General features: G+C 33.3%; 1 protein-coding gene across 21 annotated transcripts in view; it reads left to right on the top strand.

The window, feature by feature from the left end:
- The window catches only part of LRRC7 (leucine rich repeat containing 7), a 553,605-nt gene that overhangs the window by 275,480 nt on the left and 251,856 nt on the right, over positions 1–26,269 (top strand). For all 21 annotated transcript variants that reach the window (XM_074003903.1, XM_074003898.1, XM_005543054.5 and 18 more), the window contains 2 exons: positions 789–878; positions 4,225–4,281. In XM_074003903.1, the coding sequence (XP_073860004.1) occupies positions 789–878; positions 4,225–4,281 (147 nt within the window). The remainder of the gene's footprint in view (positions 1–788; positions 879–4,224; positions 4,282–26,269) is intronic.

Raw genomic sequence — 26,269 nt, 5'->3', positions numbered from 1 at the left:
TACAAATGTTTAAATAGAAATTTACTAATTAAAAAGTCAATATTCCTCTAAAAACAAGTGTCCTGAGAAATCCTTGAACTAAATCTTTTTACATTTAAAATAATAATTTAATATAATTTCTAAAACTCATAAAGGTTATTTTCTTAATTTCTTGATGCAGTTTATAGCCTTTATGATTGTCTAATTATCTTTTCAATGTTCTTTGTCATTTTTAATAGATATTAATTAGACCAATTTGAATCATGATTTACATACATATTGAGCAGGCATTAAAGAAATCATTAGTCAAGGGGACAACATGCTCCTTCACTTTTCATACTGGGCAACTTTAGTCATCACTGTAACAAATTGTAGACAAATTTTGATGATTAAGTGAAATAGTAACTGGATACTCTTGCCTGACTATATATGTGCATATTCTGTTGAAAAAGGAACATTAGTTTTAAAATTACAAACAAGCCAAACAATTTGAGATTTCCATAAAAAAATGTCCTGGCTGGTGTGCATAAGATTAGGCCAGCAATAAGAGATGATGTTGCTAATTTTAGCAGTGACATAAATCTTAGTGTAGGAGAGTAGCATGGAAGTGGATAAATGCTATTTACTTTAATAACAGGCAAAATTTTCAAACTGTAACAACATGCTCAATAAATTCTTTCATTACTGTAATACCAAAGGAGAGTTGAAAAATGTATTACATTTATATTTTTTCTCCTCAGAGATACATATTTTTGTTCTGTTTCTATAGCAACATCAATGCAATGACTAAAACTTTAACTCCTTTTTAGACTCCCTGATGGCTTCACACAGCTCCTAAACCTGACCCAGCTCTACCTGAATGACGCCTTTCTTGAATTTCTTCCAGCCAATTTTGGAAGGTAAGAATAAGAAATTTAAATTATGCAATTATATTTCACCTTAGGTAAGTGCTTTACTAGTGTCAGTTGATGAGACTTCAAAAGTGCCAGCTGTGATTAAAGATAGGCCTCATTATTATTCAATAAATGAAACTCTGTTAATTAATGAAACTTTTGCAAAAAATAAAGTAAAATTAGGCCTTTACATGACATTAATAGTCAAATAAATTCTAGATGAATTAAAGAGTTGAATATAAAAAAATAAAGCCAGAAATGATCTGAGGGGAAAAAAGGAGATGAATATTTATGGCTATTTTGTTGAGAAATACCTTTACAGGCACAGACGCAAAGAAGAATACCATAAATGGATAGATACGCTGACCTAAATACTTTTATCATAAAGTATCAGAAAATCAAAGATTTAAGGTAAAACAATAAACTGAAAAATAGTTTCATTATATATGAAAAAAATTATTTATATATTTAACCTAGAATTCTTACATATAAATATGCAAACAAAGATTTTAGGGGAAAATGGTCGAATTACAAGAAAAAAGCAATTCATAATAACACATATGAATGGCTGGGGAACACATAAAACATGTCTGTCTTCACAAATAATAAATATAATACAAATTAAAACAATAAAAGACCTTTATGTTCCAACGTATTGCAAAAACTTTTTTTTAGAGTATAAGAACAGAGATGATCTCATGCTCTCTGATAGGATTGTAGAATGTTATGACCTTCAAGCAGGGCAGTATGCTTTTAAAACCTTTGAAAATATTTACAAACTGTTGCCTCTGTGAATCATTTCTAGAAATGTCTATTACCATTGTCAGTATCCTACTGGGATTTATGGACAAGTTTATTGTTATTTACAAAGTGAAAAAAGTGAAATCACATATCTGTATAGGATATTGGTTAAATATATTATGGTTCATCTATATGATAATACTGTATAATAATTAATAATATTAGGAAAGTATTTTTTTTTTAATTCTTAAGATGTTTCCAATATTAATATGAATCTATATGAAATGAAAGACTGGTATCTTAAAAGTAAAATTACGAATAATTTTTATTGTCATCTTGACATGTTTTTCAATATTTTTCAGGTGTTCTACAATGAGCTTTTTTGTGCAAAAGATATATCTCAACAGCTAGGACATTTTTAAGTTTATTGTCAACTACATTTATGTAAATGAATATCTTTGAAATTGTTCAAATAATAGACTAAGTGTAGCTTGACACCAATCTGTTGACCGAAGCTGGCACAGGGCATTAAGAACTCAGTTGAATAATGAAGTCACTTAACATGTGACAGCCTCCATTTACATACTGAGAGCACATCAACATTTCCCAGATTCCCTTACTTTTGCACATCACACCATCACAACACTTATGAACAGCATATACTTGGGCAGTTTTAAACTTCACAGAGCATCCAAAGAGCATTGCCTGGCTTCTAAATGAATTGGCATTTCATCATTCATCCATAGAAACTAGCCTTGCCTTTCTGGCACTGACCACAGCATTACAATATACTTTGGATTTATCAAATCAGAAAATATTTAATTATTATCTTAAGATACATTTTTTTCTTGAACTTTTGTCAGTTCTCTTTAGTCGTAATGTGAGGAAAAGATTTGGGCAAGTGAAAAACATAATACCAACACCAAAACCACTTGAAAATAGAATATAATTTTGCATAAATTTCCTACAAAAAAATATGCTCTATTTTATTATTATCATCTAAAAAGGTCTCTAACCTTCAACTGTGTAGTTTAACAAGAGGACACTTAAAATTCCTTTTAACACCTGAGATTCTGTGCTCCTAAAAGCCAAAATCAGTACAAAATATCATACTAGTACAATTGTTGACAAGATTTGAGACATGCAAATGCTCAAGAAATCTCCTTTACTAGAATATACCCATGCTGTGAAGTACTGAATCACTTTATTTCATATACAGATTAATCATTATAAGATTAAAATTAAATAAAAAAGCTTGATAGGAGGCAAAAAAAAAAGAAAGGGGGAGAGACCTACATGAAAACCTAAAAGTACAGTAAATATGGGAGATGGTAGATGAAAAACTTCGAATAGTAAAATATTTCCCAAAACATTAAGAATTCAGATAATCCAGTTAATATCTGTTCTAAAGTAGCTTCATCTGGGTACATTTTAACATTCAGTATGGATGTGAATAACAATAGTGTGTCCTAGACTACAAAACTTAACAAGTAATTAAGTGTGAAATGCATTCCTAATCACAAATGTCACTCAAGCAACAGAAACTATGAATACCTCTCATTCTTCTCACGTGATTTCCCCAACCCCAGCATTGTCACGGGACATATGATGCGACAGATTTTTAAATGCATGAACTTTTCATAAATGTTAAAATATGCACCTTAGAGTCAATGAAATATGGTATATTGCAACACTTCTCCCATTGTGTAAATAATGAAAATAATAATAGCCAATTCTTATTAAAACTTGTGATATACAAGAAATTATGCTTTACATGTATTACATCATTTAATGTTCCAAACCATACAAATTTGATACTGCTGTCACACACTTATGGATGAGGAAATTGAATTAAGAGAGGTTAATTAATTTGCCCGGTGTCAGAGAGGCAGAATATGAAAGAGTTTGGATTTCACCCAGGTTTGTCTTCCTATAAAATCCCATTTTTTTAACTCTATGCTATAGTATTTGCTTTTTAGTTTATTTATAGTCTCTTGAGAGAAATTATTGCCATATTCCAGTGAACACAGCATCTGATATTTAGTATACATTTAAATATCAATGAAATTATTGAACAACAAACATATTTTTATAAAACGTATGAAATTTAGAAGGCTGGAATCCAAAAATATCTTTTAAATATCTCAGTTAATTTTAGGAAAATGATATTTGTCATTGCCCAATACTGATGTAACCCTACTCATAATCAATATGTAAATTTCTTTAAAATCTATAACCATAGTTAAAAGAATATTTGAACATGGCTCTTTGAATAGTGATAATGATAGTTTACCATAGTAAAATTTATTTTTATTTCAATTTTTAATTATTATGGGTACATATAGTTGTATATATTCATGAAGTATGTGTGATATTTTAGTACAGACATACAATGTGTAATGATCAAATCAGGGTAATTGGGGTATCCATCACTTCAAGCTTTTATCATTTCTTTGTGTTAGAAATATTCCAATTCTAGTTTTTTAGTTATTTTTAAATATACATTATTGTTAACTATAGTAACCCTATAGTACTACGAAATACTAGACCTTACTCAATAATTTTTTAGACAGAAATACTAAGAGGAAATTTTAAAAATTCATTTCTGTAGACTTGTCAAATTGCGGATCTTGGAGTTAAGAGAAAATCACTTGAAAACTCTACCAAAGTAAGTGACTATGTATTTTCTGAATTTTGAACTGTGATATTTTTTCACTAGTAAGAAAAATAACTACTTTTATTTTGTTTGTGTTTTGGTACTTTAATTGAGTTAATTTATCTACACATTTTTCCTAATGGCCAAAAAGTATGGTATACTGTAAAAGATTCATATTACATGAGAATGTATTCTGTTTTATAAAACTGTAATTACAGGTTAAGGTGGAAAGAGTTCACTTAAGTTTCTTCGCATGGCTGAAGATACATGCCAGAAAATTATTGCACTAAAACATATGAAATTGTCATTCTTATAGCTAAAAACAATAGTGTCACAAGGTTCAACTTAATAGGATGCTTAATTCTTCAAGTTAATTTATGGATTGTAGTATACCTTTCAGTTTTTAAATCAAGAATATGCCACAAAGTTTTAGGAAAAAAGATTAAAATGTTTCAAGAGATCACAAAGTGGTTTAGCTAAAAGTTATATATTCTTTCAAATTGTTCATTTTTACTAGTCTATTTAAAATTTGGCGTATATAAAAATATAGGGTATTTTAAAGTAAAAACTAATCCTTAAAATTTTATGCAATGTTTACCATAATAAAATGCTTTGTTTCACCCAGCTGTGCCTTATTCATGTGTAACAATAGAATTTTGTGTTTTACAGAGTTATTTTTGAAAATCAAAATGGGTTTTTTACTCAATTAAATCATTACACTTGTATATATTAAGATGAAAATATTTAAAGTACTATGTTGCTATTATCACCCTTCTGCAGTATTATAGAAAACTATTGAGTACAGTGACTAATTTTTTAAACATTTCAGTAGGACTTAGATACATCTGCTGAACCAAAATGTAACCTTATTTTTTTACTTATTAAATCCTTTTCCAAAGCAAACTGGATTGACTAATATTTCAACAACATACCTTCAAGTACATTTTATGTATGATATTATGTATTAAAATTGTCATTGTAATATAATAACACAATTATGAAAATAACTTTCAATAATGATATGGATTTAATTTGAATATATACATAAAGATAAAATACCTACTTAATCCTCCATAAGAGAAGACAAGGAGAGAGCATAGTAATGAGGAAATGTCTGCATATTTCACCATCCAGCACTTCTGAATTATGCCTTTCTCTAAGCTAAAGCACTGGGTTTGGGCCTAACCCAGGGGACCCCTCCCAGGTTGGGGGCATAAACAGGTGGAAATATGGTTGAGGGTGTTAATTGTTCAAGTGGAAATTTCCTGCAAATGCAGCTAGTGCCATGGAGTCCATCCCTCATGCTTTTGTCTGCCACATTTAAAGTAAGTGCGAAACATGGCTAACTGGAAGCTAAACCAAGATAGAAAAGCAGGTGTCCCCTTCACCTAAATATATACATTTAGGTCAAGGAGAAAATATTGAATATGCAGAGGAGAATCCTTTTCCCTCTGTTCTCAAATAATGGCTTTCCTTTGAAGTAGAAAATAAACCTGACATAGGTTGTTAGGTTTTTAAATATATATCTTTAAATACGAATCTTAAATATAAATTAAAACCTGATATAGATTGATAATACGGACTTTATATGAGGTAGCTGTGTGAATAAATCAGAGTAATGAGGAACAATAATAACAACAATAATTGGTGCTGGGGTATTGTGCAGGCTTTCAGATTTTGGTTCAGTATTAAACAGAATTAAAATAAGTAGAATAATATGCATAAATGAATTTGGACATAGAAAAATGTTGTAAAGATATATTAGAACTGGTGTTGGGTCTCTTTGATAGACTCATATACATATAACTTATATAGCTGTTACATTTTAAGAAACATTTTCAAAGTTACTTGCAATCTAGTGTGTTCATTTTATAACCCACAGACCAAAATCTAAAGAACAAAATTCAGGCATAAAATATAGATAACTTTAGTTTTGGGTCTATTGAATGAGAATCGCAGAAAGAAGTTCTTCTCTGAATAAAAATAAACTTTGTTTTCACTATGTATTATACCTTTTGATCACCAGTCTATACCTGTAACTTAAAGCCACGTGAGAGCAGTATAGTATCCTTTATTTTGCACTCCCAATAAAAATAAAGGTAAAAACATAGTTTTAGGAAAAACAATTTTAGTTTAACAATAACTATTCTGAGAAGAGATAACTCATGATTTACTTAGGGAAACAAACAAGATGTTGGATTTTTAGTTATTTTCTCTTCTTTTCATCTTTTAAGTCTATATGCTTAGCGATCTGTGGAAAATGTGAATGTGTGTAAGAATTATAATGTAACATGCATTAAGATGTACATCCTTTAAGCAAACTGATAGATACACTTAGATGTATGCAAATTCTAGGATAATTTTTTTCTGTTAAAAAATAGTATTATAAATTTCCTTATAATGTTTATGATCATTACTCTACATACATCAAGGAGGAGTAATAAAATTAAGTCCTTCGGAAATGCATTTGCCTAAAACTCATTGAAACAGTCAAGTCTTGATTATTTGTAATAATAGAAGATAGTAAACATCTGAAAATAACTAGAATGCCAAAAGGAAAAATTTTTAGATTCTATGATACAGTTTTTCCTTATAGAAGAATTATCTTCTTCATTGTGTTTTTTGAGGGATAGTCAGAAAATGTGGAGATGGTAGAGAGAATTCAAATGAATGTTAGATGTCAAGGGAAAACCAAGCCTTTGTTTCCTTATTTGTTTGCTTATTTATTCCTTCCTTCATTTGTTTGTGTAAGAGCATCTCAGGGTCAGGAATCAAAGAGAGGCTGGATTCTCAGTGATGCTGTCTCAGGGTGTCTCATGAGGCTTGAATGGGCCAGGGTTTGCCTCAAATCTCACTCAAGTGGTGGTTGGCAAATGGGTTTCTCACTGCCAATGGAATGGCTGGAAGCTTTCCATTCTTTTCCTATAGAAGCTCATGTGTGCTTCTCTATAGGGCTACTCTCAGTGTGGCTGCTTGCTTCCTTCTGAGCAAGTGATTTGAGAGAAAGAGTGTACATCTAAGACAGAAGCCTTGGTCTTTATCTAATCTCAGAAGTGATATACTATGATGTCTACCATATGCTATTGATCACAGAGACCAAATCTGGACCATTTCTTCCAAAGTATGGAAGAAAACAATGTTAAGACTATAAATACCAGGAGACAGGGATTAATGGAGTCCATTGTAGAGGTTCCTACAACAGGTCTGGTTCTCAGCATTGCTAGTCTAGAAATTCAATGCCAACATATACTAGATGCATCAGACACAGGAGGCCGACACACAAATCATCAAATTCATGGGGGATTTTATCTTAGCACAGGACACTCTGTTTTCCAGAACTCCAGCTATACTGGTGTTCCTCTTGAACAAAACAAGTGTGTTCCCACTTTGAAGGTTTTACACCGTTGAGAATTTTCTTTCTATACCTTTGCATCGTTAGGTCTTATGATTTATGTCTCTCTTCAGATAACTGCCTCCTCGGGGGCCTTCCCCAATTATGTCATATAAAATTGTCTCCCTTCTTCTTTACACCATTTCATTATTGTATTTGATTTTCATCATAGCACTTACTGCTTTCTGTATGATTTTGACTCTTCGTGTACTTGGAGATACCTCCTCAAGACAGTATAAGTTCCATTAATGAGAGGTTATTTCCACTTGGTCACTGTGGACTCTCCAATGCCTTAAACATGGTAGACATTCCAAATGAGAATGCTGAGCTACGGATTCACAATAACAAGTATCTGTCATGTGACCTTGACATTTTGCGTCACTTGATTATTTTTCTCCACAGAAAATTATATGGGAAGCCAAACATTATAATCAGATTAATCTTGAAGAGCAGCATGAAGTCAGACAAGGACAAATGATTGGGATTTCTCAATAGCTGATAGCCCAGACTTGGATTTTATAAACCTACACACATTTTCTCTCTCTCTAAATGGTTTCAAGTTAGGCACAATAGTTAAGACATGACAGGGAGAAAAATAACTTCATATTAACTGAATTAATATTTGTAACAACTAAATAAAATACAAAAATGGTATAATATTTGCTTTTTATTAAAATGTGTCACATTTCATCAAGAAACAAAATATATGTCAAGATAAAAATGAAGGGATAAAAACAATTTTTTAAAATGAAATTTAGAAATTTTTCCACAGAAGTAACATAACATCATATAAATGATTGGTAATAGTCATGGGTTTTAACTTTAAATAAAACTGTCCCATATGTGTGAGAAGAATTTTTCTAATACCCTAAAGTTAAAATAAGGCCTCATTCATTAATAATTTATCAAGGCCATGACTAATTTTGTTTCAACTAGAGTTTAAATATATTATGTAAATGCATGTGTTAATTATGAAACTATGAAGTAATATGAAGAAAAGGAAACATAAATTAAGGTAACATGAATATTCATGTCTCCTGATGCACAAGGCATGAAGCATGATACCTCACTTTGCTGTCATAAACACTGACTAAGAGAGGAATGTTCAAATATATTCCAACAGAATTAATGGGGTAATATCGGTAAATACAGTAAAACCTGATGAACATATTCAAAATTGGGAAAGTGGATAGATTTGGTAGATGAAGAATGCTAAGAGTTGTTGGAAGAAGTTCTAAGTGGAAACATAAATCTGAAGTAGTGACAATATCTTTTGGGTCATTGACCCTTCAGAGAATCTGAAAAAAGCTATGGAATATAGAAAAGTATTAATTCTAAAGTTCAACTTGTATCTATTTTCAGTATATGAATAGTCTATTGTTAATATACATGTTCTTATTTTCACCTAGAAGTAGAATATTTTGCCTTTTATGTAAAATAAGCCACATCAAAATACCTAGTATTGGCTAGGAGCAGTGGCTCACATCTGTAATCGCAGCACTTCGGGAGACCAAGGCAGGTGGATCACTTGAGGTCAGGAGTTTGAGACCAGCCTGGGCAACATGGTGAAATCCTGTCTCTACTGAAAATACAAAAAGTAGCCAGGCATAGTGGTGTGCACCTGTAACCCCAGCTACTCGGGAGGCTGAGGCAACTGAATTACTTGAACCTGGGAGGCAGAGGTTGCAGAGATCATGCCACTGAACTCCAGCCTGGGCAACAGAGTGAAACTCCATCTCAAAAAAAAAAAAAAAACACCCTAGTATAGAGCACCAAAAAGAGGGCCCTCCCGATTTTAGGGTTCAAATTTGTCAAATAGATAATTTTAGTCATATAACCGTTTCTAGTATGTTGATTGAAGATGTTTTTAAGAAGAGAATATTTTATTGAGTAAATTTTATTTTGAGTTGTTAATAGGATTAGATTTCATTATCATCTGTGAAGGTTTTTAATTTCCCATAGTAGAAATTATTAAGGAATTATTTAAGAGAAAAATTTTCCAAAGTACACGCATAAATGATACTTTTAAACTACTAAGCTGTGTATGCTAGATATCTCATAAATGGTGTATCTATTATTTATATGATTTTATCCCTCAAGCATCGTTGCTTTTATTAAGTGATTTTGCCCCTGAAAACAAAGGTTCAGGAACTCTGTAGTACCAGAAGATGCCAATACATTATACCTTAACTAGACATACTCTTCCAAAAAGATTCACTTTAAATTATGTACGTAAATTAAAACCAGAGCTACACTGACAGCTGCACACTGTTAAGGAAAGATATTAGATCATGAAAGTCGAAAAAGACTAAGGGACTATTACAGATTCAAGAAGACTAAAGAGAGTAAAAGAAATGTCCTTCTTAACTGGTTCTTTAGCTATAGAGGACATTTTTGAGACACTGACAAAATTTGGGTTTGAAGATTAGATGCTATTAATTTCCTGATTTGGATGGTTGTATTTTGGTTGTGTAGAATGTTTATGTGTAGGAAATACTGAAGTATTTGGGAGTAATGGGACACCAGATTGGCAGTTTATTCTCAAGTAATTCAGAAAAACATGATTTTTAGTTTTTAAACATTTTTGTAATTTTGTGACTGTTTCAACAAAAAAGTCACTTTATTTTTTATTGTGTTATTCGATTTCCTTTTTAGTTTTTTCATTGTGGTAAGACTACTTAACATGAGATCTACCCTCCTAACAAACTTTTAAGCATACAATACAGTATTGTTAGCCATACACACAATGTTGGACAGCAGATGTCTGCAACTTGTTCATCTTGTATAACTGAAACTTTATACCAATTGAACAACTCCCCATTCCCTCCTGCCCTCAGCCCCTGGCAGCCATCAGTTGATGCTATTTCTGAGTCTGACCATTTTAGATACCTTGTGTATGTGGAACGTGCAGTATTTGTCCTTCTTTGACTAGCCTATGTCACTTAGCAGATTCACCCATGTTTTAAGGGGGAATAATATTCCGCTATATACATACATACCACATTTTCTTTATTCGTTCATCTGTTGTTGGACATTTAGGTTGATTCCATATCTTGGCTACTGTGAATAATGATGCAATGAACACGGGAGTGCAGACATCTCTTCAAGATCCCAGTGTCAGTTCTTTTGGATATACATTTAGAAGTGAGATTACTGGATCATATGGTAGTTCTATTTTAAATTTTTTTAGGAAACTATTCACTATATTTTACCATACTGTTTTCCATAGGAGCTGTACCATTTTCCAATATAACAAAGGGAACATAAAAATGTGTTTTGGAAATATATTTTCAAAGATAAATAAAGATAAAACACTTTCAACACAGATAAAATTATTAACTGTATGAAATATTTGTCAATATACAGATTAAGGGAAGAATTTACACTTCCATACTAAAATGCTAAGGCCATCAGGCCTATAATTCCAGCATTTTGGGAGGCCAAGGTGGGAGAATCACTTGAGCCCAGGAGTTTGAGACCAGCCTAGGCAACATAGCGAGGCCCTGTCTCTACAAAAATTTCTAAAACTTAGCTGGGATTGGTGGTGTGTGCCTGTATTCCCAGCTACAAGGGAGGTTGAAGTGGGAGGATCACTTGAGGAAAGGAGGTTGAGATTGCAGTGAGCTCTGATCATGCCACTGCACTCCAGCCTGGGAAACAAAATGAGACCCTCTCCCAAATAAATAAAGAAAATGCTTAAATATTTATAAAAATCAGCATTTTAGAAGTAAAGGTTCTATGTGTATGAGTAATATATGCACTGTGTATTTTTTTCCTAACCTGAATGGCAATAAGTGCTACATATTTATAATTATCACTCAAATTTCTAAACTATTCATTTCCAAGTACTATGTTTTTGTTTCTCATATAAGTTCATTTATTCTTTTTTAATAAGATTACTCCATAGGCAGGCTTATCTAAATATAAATTTGCTATGTTTTCTTCTTTTAAAATCCTTCCTTTGTTATCTAGTTTACTACCAGTTATTATCAAAATAATGAAGAAAGCTCATAGATTAATATGTATTCTAAACTGGACAGGTGTGACTAAGTCATGTTTCCATTCTCATTTCAGGGTCCTATTAATGAATTTACCTCATTTGGCATTATGCTACCCTACTAGCTATTTGAATGAAATACATCAATAGGTTCCTTAGTGCCATTGTAATGAAAATTTCATTGTCAGGCACAGCTTACAGAATGGCTTTTGGATGTTTCTATTAACTCTGTATTTGTAATTCTGTTTTGTAACTGTAATACATAATTGGATACTGTGTGATTGTGTTATCATATTACCTTATGCTTTTACTGATTTATATCAATTTACAAGGTACAGTGTTTTTGCTGAACCCATAGTACCATCCTCTTCAGGACTGTCTTTATCAAAATCCCCAGTTTGACAAGCTAACTAACCAAGGGAAACCACATTAGTGCCCTCTGCTTTTAGAGAATTGTACATGGAAACATATATTTTCTTATCACTTGGTGCTATATTTTCAATTCAAATGAAATAAGTGGACAATCATGACATTCTATATTTAAAAGTATTCTATAAATTATAATGTGTTATAACAGAGTGATTATTAGAGTCACTTCTAAAATATCAAATATGTGCTTTCCATAGACTCACAAAGGAAAGACTGAGTTCTGCCTTGTGAACTAATTGTATTTCTTTTTAAACTGATACTCCCCACACAAAATTAAGAATGATAATATTATGGTTAGCTAAGGATGTGTCGGGAATGGGAGGAGCATGGAAGAGGTCACAAAAGCCAAGTAACACCACGGTATTCAAATTGCTCTTTTCAGACTACTTCATTTTTTTGTTGTTTGTTTGTTTTTTCTTTTTTTCTTTCTTTTTTTTATTATTATTATTATTATACTTTAAGTTCTAGGGTACATGTACAATAGCTACTCTGATCCCTGATGATTAGTTTACCAAAAGATAGAAACTGCCTGCAGTAACAGTGATGCTGAAAATGCTGGGCTTCAGTTTTATAAGATCTCAGAGGCTTAGTCTATAGTGGAACAATTAGCCCACACTCTTACTTCTGTTTCCCTGAGAAGAGCTGTAAAGTACTTGAGTGGGAATGCACTTTGCAGGCAAAAGGCCCTTGTTGCTTGTTTATGAGTTATTTACCTTCTCTGAATCTCAATGTCCTTATTTGTAAAGAGTGCTAGATATCATTACCTCTTTTAAGCTGGGAAATGTATTTTGGTTAAGAGTTGATGAAAATAAGGCTTATTATCATTTAGACCCAGGAAAAATTTTAAATAAATTTAGTATACACTGACACTTAGAAAATCTGGGCATGTGCAAGAAAAGATTGGCATGAGTTCTAGATATTTTTCATTTTATCTCATAAAAAATCTTTATCATAAATGAAATAATGTTATTTTTAGTTTCTTATAATAAATTCTTAAAAATAATGCGTGATGCTAACGTGCCTTTCTTACTTCACCAGCAGTACTCTAATGAAAACTTACACGACTCATTTTCTGTCATTCTCAATAAAAAAATATAGAAAATGTTTAAATGGTCTAGTTATTAATTCTTAATGACTTTTTGCTTTTAAAATTGGTAACTTCTTTAGTCAAATATTGAACTTAGCAACTAAAACACATGATAGAAATGAACATTCAACAAGGATTAGGAAAGGCATACATCCATGGTTTGTATCTTCATGTATTTTATAAATTCATTATTGTGGATTTTTGTTATATCCTTTATGGTCTCTAAATAAATATACTATCTTTCCTAAATGAACATTCTGAAACATTATACTAATATCGACTTTTGTCTCAGCGTCTCAGGCCAGAAAATACACAAACAACCTAGTACCAGATATATTCCTGCGGTCTCAGGTATTACCTCTGTGCTGATGAGCTGCAAACATTTATTTCCAACCTGAACTTTTTATCTGAATTCCAATTCCATATTCCCATAGCCAACCTCATATGGAATATTCAACACATGTTAAAATGGAAATCATCCTCATTGCTCTTTTCCACCTAACACCCCATAACAAAACCAAACTCGGTTAAACCAAATCAAATAGAAATCCTGTTTCTTATTATACACTGCCTAATGACAGCACTACTATGCACAGAATCACCGAAAGTAGAACTAGCCACCTCATTTTCCTCTCCTACTAGCCCCAAATCACTAGCCATCAACTTATGTCACATCTGAGCGCTCTTCCCTTCCCATGTTGTTGCCCTACTTGAGTTTCTTAATAATGCTTGCCTGTGCCATGAACAATTCCTCCTCCTTCTCATCTCTACCATTGGAATACATCTTCCTTATTGTTGTCAGAGCTTTCTTATTAAAACACACCGAGGCACATGTCAATTTGAAAGCGCAAATTGACTGCTCACAGCTTTCAGAAGACAAAATGTCAAGAACTGTCATAGCTTGGAGTCAACATTTCTGGCTTCATTGCCTCCCAACACTTTCATGATCTCACGAGGCTTCTGCTACATCCAATATACAATGCATCTTTATATCTCTAAGCATCTTCCTTGAGATATTCCCTTTTTCTGTCTGAAAAACTTCAAACTATCCCTTAACTTTCCCACCACTTTAACCATGAAATTAGCCATAGATTTTGCATTCAGAGTGGTAGCTTAGAAATTCTTCTTGAGTTTTTGCAAGGCAAAGTTTCCATGGGAATTCAGATCTAATTATAGTTTTACTCAGAAATATAATAAGCTTAATTCTGTGAGGGTTTTTTTGTTATCTTGAATATATTATCTGAAGCTTTAACTCCATAGTTCAACTGTCAACTAAGCAACTGCTGAGCAGTGTGCTTTCCTACCCAACTGCAGATTTTGGAACGGCACAGTCTCTGCAACAGTGGACACATAACAGGTATTGAGGGATTGATTTTTGCCAGGCTCTCTTCTATGATATTTTAGTAGGTGCAAAAAATAAAAAAATAAAAACAACCCTGAATTTCATCAGATATATTTTATTATAGCATCTTAAAAATTTTCCCTGCCACCTGAGCTTTGATTTTTACTTTTAAAAAGGACTCTTCATGAGTAAACAACTACCCCATTATTGATAGTTGGTTCAATAAGACACACTAAAACCGCTGAAATGTATTTAACTCTCCATAGATTTTCTGCTTTCTTCAGGTCTCCTCTCTCCTCTCTACTCAAGTCAGGGTTATTTCAGGTCTTTCAATATGCAAAATACATCTTTAAAAAGCTCGCTTTTCTGTCGAACAGATGCAAGGGGGAATATTTCTAAATTGCTATAGTTTGCCACAGTTTCTGTGACATTTAAGATAAGTGGCTGAGCAATATTAAAAATAAAAATTCACATAAGAAATTAACTTCATGATATTAATTTCTTTAGATGCATATTGTATCTTTTCTTCTGGTAATATAAGGTTATAGCTTGTCCTTTCATGGATTTAAAAATATATATCATTGTCTTACCAAACTAATTTTTCCATTGTGTTTAATTTTATACTGTTTATATTGCATATACCCCAAACCTTTACCTAACTACTTTGCATTTCTATTCTTTTTACTTTAAATTTAACCTTTTCCCATAACTTTAATAGGACTCCCGTTCACATTTACTGCTTAACAGCAATCTTTTCTAGTTATAAACTAAATGCACTACAATTTTATGAGCAAGATTAGAAATAAAATTAATTAGATTACAAAGCTATGACTCTTATCAAGTATTAGCTGTTTACATTTATGTGCATTCTAAAATGATGGGATAGAATAACTTACGCCATATGAGTTGGGTAAAAAGTAAGAACATTATTAGGAAATATTCAGTGGCACTGTAGATAAATGAATTATTTTTATTTTAATTACAGTAAAATGTTATTAAGGCTATCTATTGGCTCTGGATTATACTGAAATACATCTAAATTAAATGTATTTCTAAAAGCAAAAGCTTCATTTTGCTTAAATGTTTCATGGAATTTTCAAAAGAAAATGGAACAGCATTTCTTGTACTAAATGTAATCTTAAAGAGCATCTTTTAAATTATTACTTCCATCTAAATGAGTATACATTGTAAAATATAAAACACATTTTAAAATATATACATTTTAAAATATATACTTTAGTTTTATAGAAGGAAGACCAAATACCTAAAAGGTTTACTTAAGAGAGAATATAAAATGAAAAATCTTTGGCTTCCTATTGTTCATACAATAATATCTAAACCCCAAAACATGGCAATCCAGGCTCTTCACAATCTGACTCCTACCTTTCCTCCTACCACTCCCTACTTAATTCCCTAAATATGACTCGCAAGTTTGTGCCTCTGAAGATATACTGATAAGTTCTCACTTTATATAATGAGTAAGTCAGTTAAAAATAACTTTAATTGATCATGTACCTAATATGTGTCAGACACTATTCTCGGTGCCAGGGGATCTAACAATTTTCCACTGTTCAATGACTTTCAAGTGTGGTGGAGGGAGACAGATAATAAAATATAAACAAATAAATGAGTAAGATTGGTAACTGCTATAAAGAACACAGGATGATGTTATAGAGATAGTTGGGTTTTTGAGGGCTCATGGAGAAGCTGGATGATTTGGGGTGGGGGTTGGATTTTTTGTTGTTGTTGCTTTTTCTAGGTTGGTCCAGGGAGACCTTTATGAACAGGTCCAGTTTGCATCTAGATTTGAATGGTAGGAATGATGAAGTTGTAAAGAAAGAGAAAGAGCAAAAATAACAACAAAAGAAAAAAAGAAGAAAACCAGGTGTACAAAACTTGTGATGGCAGCAAGCTTGAGATGTCTAAGAAGCACAAGGCCAGAGCAGTTGAACATGCCCAGTGCAAGGTGAACGAATATAAAAGGCCAGTGGGGTAAAATTATGAAGTGCCTTGTGAGCCATGTTGAGAAATTAAGATTGTATTCTGATCATAATGGGAAGCCATAGAGACTTTGAGGAAAGGAGACATGTGATTTGATCTAAGCTTCACAAAGAACAGTGTGACTTCTCTAGAGAGAGGGGATTTTAGGGAGACAACATTGAAAAAGGGACACCAATCAGGAGATGATTGCAATAGTGAAGATGAGTAATGTTGGTGACTTTGTCTAAGATTGTAGTTATGGAGAAAATGAGTGGGAAGATTTGTGATCCATTTTGGAGGTAGGTCCTTGCTGACGGACAGAATACATGGTGAAATGAAAAAGTAGGAATCAGGGCACATTTCCAAAGTCTGGGTTTAACTAATTGGATATGGTGACACAATTTCCTGATATAAAGAAACTTCAAAGAGTAGTAGATGAGGGGAATTGGGAATTTGATATTGGCAATGGAAAGTTTGAGATGTCTATTAAACAATCAATTGTTGGTAGTTAGATACATAAATCATCTGCTCAGGGAGATAGAAAGGTAAATTTAAGAGTCATCACTGTATAGATTATATTAAAAATTATGAAACTCTGAAGTTATGAAAGGAGAGAACACAAATAGAGAAGAGACGAGGAGCCAGAATTGAGCTTGGAACATTTACAGTTTGAGTATGGAAAAGGAGCCTATAAAAGATTGTGAGAGTGAGTAGCCAGAGAGTTAAGAAGAAAACCAACTACAGGTAGTGCCACTGAAGTCTAGAAGAATGTGGGAGGGAGGGGTCAATTGTACCAAATGTTACTGAGAAGTCAATTAAGAAGGAAAAAGAAAACTAAGCATTGGCATTAGCAAGATATAATTCATTGAGAGGAGTTTGATAAGAGCTATTTTAGTAGTGCATTATGTGCAGCCTTATTAGAGTAGTTGAGGAGCAAATAAGGATTAGCAAAAAGAGACAACAAGCACAATTTCTTCCATTTTTAACTGCAAGATGCAGTAGTGCAAAGATGTCAGTAACTGGACAGGGACATCGCGTCATGAAAAGGACTTTTTAAAGACAGATTTTAGTGGAGCATACTTGCAAGCTGATGAAAATGACCCAGTAGAAAGAAAGGAATTAATGATGCCAAAGAGAAGGGAAATACTTACCATAAGAAATGCTTGAAGAGGTGAGGGAATGGGATGTAGAGCACAGATGAGCAGGTGTCCGTAGAACCAGGGACTCTTCTAACATGGAAACACTAGTGGCCTGGGAGTGGAAAGATAAAAAATGTTCTCAACTAATTTCTTTGATGTTCTCTATAAAGCATGAACAGTCATCACCTGAGCACAAGGAGAAAATATTAGAGATATGAGGAGACAAGGGAAAGCATGAAGCACTCCGAGACAGAGTGGAAAAGTTAATGGACAAGGGTGGTGTCCTAGAATCTTCTGGCAGTGTTGACTACCGATTTGTGATTTAAGGTTACACATCTGAAGAAAATCCAGTCAGAAAAGTTAGGTAGTCTTCTTCAGAAAGTCAGACACTTTGCAGGCATAGAAGGAGACAGCCAGATAGCTGGAGTTTGCCAAGTTAGCCAGATGGAGGAAGAGGGGACAAGGAAACATAGGTTGTTTATGGGACAGTGACTGGGATCTAGAACTACAAAATTTAAGATGGGAGACAGATGTGAAGATATGAAAAGGTCAGGAAGAAATGTTTTATTTGTCTTTCTCTCCTTTTTGATGTACCGTAAGTCTTTAAAGTGCATTCCAAATGCTACTCTCGCTACAAAGTGTCTCATGACACCTCAGGCAAACAATTATTCTTTTCTCTTCGTTACATTACCATTTATCACATTATGTTGAATTTGTTGTCTATGAGTATATCCCCAAGAAGACTCTAACTTGTAAAGGGAAGAACTACATATATCTTATTCATTCGTCTGTATTTTAGCAACAATGCGGGGCATAAAGAAGGCTTGCAAAGAACATTTACGATGTAGTATGGAAGGAAGTGCTTTAGTGCCTAGACTCATGCCAAGCACCTGATGGAATCCTGTGAGTACTTGATTGATTGGAAGGAACAGAAATGAATAGGAAGTTAAGCTCTGTGATATTTTCTTATACAACAGCTGGCTCTTGATTATTGGAAACTTAATAACTCAAGTATAACGTTCATTGTTTATCTTTCTTCTCATTTCACATGCATACCTATAGCTATTACATCCATCACTAGCCTTGGCGAGAGTTCACTACAGATGTCAACTTGTTTTAGTATCTTTTGCTTTTTCAAAAATGTTGGCAATATAATAACATGGCTTAAACTGACACTTTTTGGTTACACGTGGACTTTATTTGCTTTCTTAAGTTAGTTAATTGAACATATAATTGATTTTAATTGAAAAAATAAATATCAACTTTGGGCATATTCTTAGGTGATGTTTCCTTATAGGATAATTTGTTACAGTACATTTTAGATTGAATGAATTTCCATAACATTATGTAAAATGAAAATGTGTTCTAAAGAAAGAAATGACGAAGAAGTTACAGTGTATTGCAAGGCAATATGGCCTTTTCTACATTGCCAAATGTTGTTGCCTAGTGAGCAAACTGTGTAAAACACTTTGTATCAGAATGTCCATAATGCAATTATAATTGCTATAGGTAGCTTTTACCAAAGCTTCTGCAGCTTACTAAATGCATCCTGCCTCAAAATTTTACAAAATCTTTAAGTCATTCCTGATGCCCAAATGCAGCTACTGTAGAGCCTCCTCATGAGGCTGATACTGTGAGAGAAAAAAAAAAGCTAATGTATGACAAATGCTATGTTCAAATGATTATTTGATTTATGATCTATCTAAAATTATAAAATAAGCCATATTTTACTGGAATTCTGTTCTATTTGATTTCTTAATAAGAAATTAGCACCTTCCATTTGTTTCTCTTTTTTCTCTTTCTTTCTTTCTTTTTTTTTTTTTTTTTTTTTGAGACAGAGTCTAACTCTGTCACCCAGGCTGGAGTGCAATGGCGTGGTCTCAGCTCACTGCAACCTCTGCCTCCAGGGTTCAAGTGATTCTCCTGCCTCAGCCTCCCAAATAGGTGGGACTACAGGCATGTGCCACCACACCCGGCTAATTGGTATATTTTTAGTAGAGATGGGGTTTCACCATGTTTACAAGGCTGGTCTCAAACTCCTGACCTTGTGATCCACCCATCTCTGTCTCCCAAAGTGCTGGGATTAGGGTGTGAGCCACCGTGCCCCGCCCATTTGTTCCTCTTAAATAATTTTAAATAATTTCTGATAGAAAATTTTGCATTTGAAATAAGTTTCAGATGGTTGCAGAAAGAAACATGTGAAAGAGTCTAATCCAAGATGAAGGCAGAGCTAAACTCAGCAAATTGTAGGAGAAAATGGATGAGAAATATGAACCCAGCTGATTTAGGGAATCAGATAGCTTTTTCCTTTTATAATAACAATGAGAAATCTGAAATCCTTGCTTCCGTTGTAATTCAGTCACTTATATAAATATTTTGTAGTGTTTATATTAAGTATGATGATTAGCATTCAATATTGGTTCATAAGTAAACTGTACTACCTTGTAAAGCCTGGCAGATATTTCACTGATAAAGTTTTGAATAGTTGATACAGAGTCTCATTAAATTATGATTGTGTTTGTTAGTCCCAGTTTATCCACAGAATAAGCATTAAATAAGTAAATCAGCATAGTTCTAACTATGGCCTGTTTTTTAGTTGAGATCCTTGGATATATTTGAAACAAGGATAATTAACTTCTCTAAAATTTCTTGTATTGTTTTCCATCATATTTTCCATCTGTAGTTTTAAACAGAAATGCACACTGATTCTTCACCCTTGTATTACTGAACAAATAAGATAAAACAGGAACATGGAACCAGGCACAGTGGCTGGTCTGTAATCCCAGCACTTTGGGAGACTGAAGTGGGAAGATCACTTGAGGTCAGGAGTTTGAGACTAGCCTGGACAACATAGTAAGATCCCATCTATACAAAAAAATAAATTTAAAAATTAGCCAAGCCTTGTGATGTGTGCCTATGGTCCTAACTACTTGGGAGGCGGAGGCAGGAGGATTTCTTCAGCTCAAGAGATCAAGGCTGCAATAAGCCAAGATGGTACCATTGCACTCCAGCCTGGGCAACAGAGCAAGACCCTGTCTCTAAATTTAAAGAGAGAGAGAGAGAGAGAAGCAGGAATATGAATTTTTTGGTAATCATAAACTATCTATTTTTAAACCAACTTACTTAGGGTAACTTGATCCAATGGGAATCCAGATATCTTTACAATCTCATATAGAATGAAGTTATTACTTGAAAATTATATAGTAAAAATGAGTATTCCTTTGGAGGAAAAACAGCTGTTAAAAGAGCTGTTCCAACAGTTTAATAGCAAAATTAAAAATATTAAAATCAATTACAAATTTTAAAAATATGCCTGCATTTTTAAAAAATCAACAGTTCTATTGGTGATTCTTGTAAGTTTACAAAATAAAATCTGGATTCATTTTCCTCAACTTAGTCTTTGGTTCCCTGCCTTTGGCAGAAACATCATGGCCAAGTGGAGGGGACCTGGGCTTTAGAGTGTGGCAAATCTTTTTCGACTCTTAGTACCTTCATAGCTTATAGCAGGGCATTTAGCCTTTCTGATATGCCTTTCTATTTAGGCATTATATGTAATACGATATATGTATTATACCCAATAGTGTCTTTACATGGTTGATGCATGATAAGTGAAAGTGGTTGTTAAGTTTGCAGAGGGAAGGAGCATAAATGAAGCCAAGAGAAGCTTCCTGGAGGTTCTCAGTAGTGTAGTAGCCCTTGCTTAAAATACAAATAAATCCAGAGAGAAGAGGGCCATCCAGGCTACACCGATATTAGCACACTAGAAGGTCTCTTTCTCTTTTTCCTTTCATCCTTTGAGTTGGGAGTTGTGGCAGGACCTCTGGATTCAAGGTTTACTATTTCTGAACTTGCTTTGCCTGATTTACTTCACAGTGGCAGTTACAAAGCAGGATCCAGATGACAACTGCTCAGGAAGTCAAAATATTTATATCAGAATCAACTCTTCCTATCCACTAAATTATGAGTCATAAGATAATTGCTCTAAAATGCCCATGGTGCTAGTGCTCATTTTGCATTTCCTGAGTTACCTGACCTCTAGTTCTCAAGGAATGGTCTTTTGAGTCCTTTTATTTATCTTGGTAACCTCCTCAATGCCTAGAATCTTGTCTGTAGAGACAAAGAAGATTATTACATAATATAAAAGGGTCAATTCAACAGGAAGATGTAACAATTGCAAATATATATGAGCTCAACAGCAGAGCATCTAAGTGCATAAAGCAAATATTGACAGATCTGAAAGGAGCAACTGACAACAATACAATAAATTTCACTCTTAACCCCAGGCAACTGATCTGGAAATGAATGTCGCTATTCAAAAACAGAAATAAATTCACCTGCTCCTCTGCCTAAAAAATTTTGCATGGATCCTGAACCCAAATCTACTGCTTCATATACAACTTATAGTGTTGCATGTTTTTGCTGAGTGTGACAAGCTGTGTATCATCTGTGTATCATCTGTGTATATGAGAATTATATGAAGAAATGCATTAGAATTGAGTCTTGATATTTTTCAGCAAGTAGAATGAAGACTAATTTTAATACACCTCAGTTTGCAGACAGTAAGTACATGCATCATGATTCCTGAAGTTTATTCAACAACTTTTCTAACCCATTATTTTGGCATCACACACCTATATAGTAGTAGGCTTAATATATAGGTGGTATCGAAACTTTACCACATTCATTTATGATCCCAAAATCCAATATGCCATTGACAGATAGCTAATTTGAATATTCTGCCTTCCTTTGTCAGGTAGTGAAGGTTTTTATTATTAGTTGATCCAAGAGATTTTATTCCCTTTTATTTTGCTCTGATGGCAATTAGCGTTAATGGATTCTGATATATATTTAAGTCCATTTCTTTTGACAAGTGTAAATCAATCACTTTTGGGGAAGGTTTTGTTAGCTAAATTGTATAAATTTAAACGTTAACTTTTCTGTAAAAGTAATGCTTTTGTCAAGAGCTAACAAAGTTGAGAAAGAAATAAGGAATTCAAAAAGGGGAAAATGTTTCTTTAAATGACAGTATGATATGTTAATTTTAATCCATTTTAAAACCAACAAGAAAATTTTCCTAGAGAACTTACTCAAATTAATTAATTTAGGTTTTAATAATATGTATTAATATTTGGAGAAATTATATTAATCTTTTAGTATCAGTAAGTTAAATTGAACTAAGTGATGTGATTTACACTGAATATCTCTATTTCTACTACAGCCAACTTATGAGCTCAATTCTCTTTTTTTTCCAGTGGTTTCCAAAACTCACAAAATTTGATTCACCTTCTATTCCTATTGTATATTTCCTTGTTTATGCACACATCAATACTCTCATCAGGGTTTTTGTTTTTATTTGTTGTTTTTTAAACTTTAAAAAGTTTACTACTACCTGAAATACATTCTTTGTTGAATTCTATTTTCCTAAAGAGTCAGCTGGCATTGTATTTTCTATCTGGACCATTTTTTTCCATGTTGCTTGGAGAATCTCTTCACCTCATCATTTCTCAGTGCTTTATACCTGCCAGATACTAGACTAAAGTACTTTATATGTATTAATACTTCAAGTTCACATAGTATCATTATAATATAGGTACCATTATCAGTTCCCATTTTATAGATGAGGAAGAAAAGACTTAAGGAGACTGAGCAATGTGACCAATATTGCACAACCCTGTAGAGCAACAAAACCTATGTAGTATTTAGGAATAAGTTTTACAACAAAGGCATATGCTTAGGAAATGAAACCATAAATTCTTACTGAAGGGCATAAAAGAAGATTTGAATAAATGAAAAGGCATATATCACTTCTTATATGGAAAGATTTAATATCACAAAAGTGTTACCTCTTCCCAAATTATTCATTAATGAAGTTAAATATTTGTCTAACCAACTTTCCTTAGAATTCCAGAGACTTTTAATTAAAAGAAGTAATCTTAGAATTTATATGAGAAAAAATAAATTATAGGTTATATATTTGGGTACTTGAGGCTGCAGTCAAGGAGAGAAGTAAGTAAGAGTGTGAGAAAGAGGAGGAAAACACTCTCATAAGTACAATTGTAAAAATTAAAACTACAATGAAAAAGCATATATGAAATAATTAGTTATAAATTTATGAAAGTTATATTTTAATTTTATTTATATACAAAGCATTTTTAAATAGAAAAGTTGAAAAGGACTGCCATTTAATTACTTCAATTGCGATTGGCAATTTACAAATTTTTGCATTCTTATCTGCCACATCTTTAATAAAGTTCATATTTTTCTAGAAAATGTTCACAAACAATGTTCTTTAGATAAATTCAGCAAATGGCATTCTTAAACAATTCAGCAGACACAACTTAATATGACCTTGTATCAACATATTGATTTAGAAAAATGAAAATGTTAGTGAAAAATCTTGCAGTGGTGACTAAAGAATCTCAAATACTTTTTAATGGATTTTGACTCCTAAAGAGTAACAGATTCAATCTACATTTTGAGTCCTGCTGAACATGACAAGCAATTTAACAAGTCCAGCCTACAGAGACATGAGAGCAGAAATCAGACCAAAAAGGAGTAACCTCACAAACGGATCTGATAAAAGTTGAGTTCATCCAAGGAGATAGAAAATCAAGTTCAAGGATATCTGCTAGGGAATAAAGTGTTAAGCTGGGCCATAGAAGTGAAACAGAAGGCAGGATCCCGCTGTCCCTAGAGGTATCCAACTAGAATAGCCATAACAGAAAAGGCTAATGGAGAATCTTAATTCTAAACCAGAGGCTCTTTGCTTTATGCCTTATACCCCGCAGTGTCTGTGTGTGGTGGAGCTGGAAACCACAGGTGTTCTTACAGTTGAGAGACAAGTGCCTGTCAGTCCCTACCCACACTTCATAAAATCAGTTGCTACAGTGTAGCTTTCTGGTACTTTTTAAAAGTTATCTGAAAAACAGGGTAAGTTTATGAGGTCAAATTACTTACAGCTGTGCCTTCTCTGTTGCGGTAATTCTTCAGATCCATGGTAGCTGTGTGTCAGGGTAGCAGGGCAGTCTCTGGCATGTCTGTACACAAAGAGCACTGTCTAGCTTGGATGGACATTAGCATACCACCTTTCAAAATTAACCACAAAAGTATCCTTGGTGAAGAAGTCTAATCATCACCCTTCTCATTTACAACATAAAGGAAACCCATCTATGGCCCAAGATAATATTGAAAAATATTTGCAGTAAACTACACAACTCTTAACCAGACCCTCAAGTCTAGGCTGAACATGGAAAACTGGTAGTGTGTTCTTATAGATGGCATATAGATTATTATGATGGGCAAAAATAGCAAGTGGGATCTTAAAAAATCAGGCTCCTTTCAACGGAAATGAAACTTTTTATAATAAAATCAAAAATTAAAACTGAGTATTTTCACTGATCATTATAGGGAGGAGTACAGTAAAAGACCCCAGATATTCAGATTTCTGCCTGGAAATAATTAGTCCTGGACAAAGCCTACCAAGAACTAATAGTCATGTTACCTTTGAATGTCCACTTTAACAGAAAATTCTGAATCATCAGAACAGAGTCTACTTGCCCTGAATAGCTGCAAGTATTTGGAACATTTTCAGCAAATGCAGTTAACTAAAGATATTGCCAGTTAAGGAGTTTCACCTAGAGAACATAATTGTAATAATTTTTTAGAGTCATGGTTCATATCTTTTTTATTGTATTTTAAGTTCTGGGGTACATTTGCAGAATGTGCAGTTTTGTTACATAGTTATACGCATGCCATAGTGGTTTGTTGCACTCATCAACCCGTCACCTACTATGCCTCCCTTAGCCCCCCACCCCCAAACAAGCCCCTGTGTATCATGTTCCCCTCCCTGTGTCCATGTGTTCTCATTGTTCAACTCCCACTTACGCGTGAGAATGAAAGAAAGTATATTTTAGAGGTGAATTATCATCCATGTATTTCAATGCATCACAGGTACCTTAAAGTCAAAAGTTTCAGTATTGAATTCATCATTTACATCGCTATCTGTACTTTTTTCCAGTATCTCCAAGCTCAGTTAATAGAAATAACATTTTTTAGATCCTATGAATCATCTTAGGTCTATTTCTTACTCCCACATCTGATCAGTCAACAAGTTCTGTCAAATCTATTTCGCTTATTCATTTCCTTCTGTCTGGAACTCTGTGCCCCCAGAGGCTGACTCCTTTTTTATCATTTAAATCTCAAATCAAATGTCACTTGCTACAAAAGGTCCTTGATGACCCTCCAATCTAAAGCAGCCATTCCGACCCCAGACACCTTCCAAAAACTATTTTAATTTCTGCATAACACTGGTTAATATTACAAGTTCTCTTATTTTTTTACCTGTCTCTCCCCTTTTAAAAACTTGTCCTTGAGAACAGGAATCTTGCCTAGCTTGTTTATCTCTGTATCCTCATTGCCTAGTATTCTGCCCAGTGCAAGATATGCATTAATAGGTTGCACTTTTTAAATTCATTCATTAGAGCATTCATTCAACAAATATACTTATTAGGCACTTCTATGTCCCGCATTGTGTTAGGCATAGGAAATATGGTAATGGACAAAAGTAAACACTATCTTGTCCTCATGTAGCTTACATTTAATCAGAGAAACAGATATTAACAGAATAACTACATAA

Source organism: Macaca fascicularis, chromosome 1, assembly GCF_037993035.2.
Source record: "Macaca fascicularis isolate 582-1 chromosome 1, T2T-MFA8v1.1".
In the NCBI taxonomy this organism is placed as follows: Eukaryota; Metazoa; Chordata; class Mammalia; order Primates; family Cercopithecidae; genus Macaca; species Macaca fascicularis.
The sequence above is the reverse complement of the archived record's forward strand: the minus strand, read 5'-3'. Positions and strand labels throughout refer to the sequence as shown.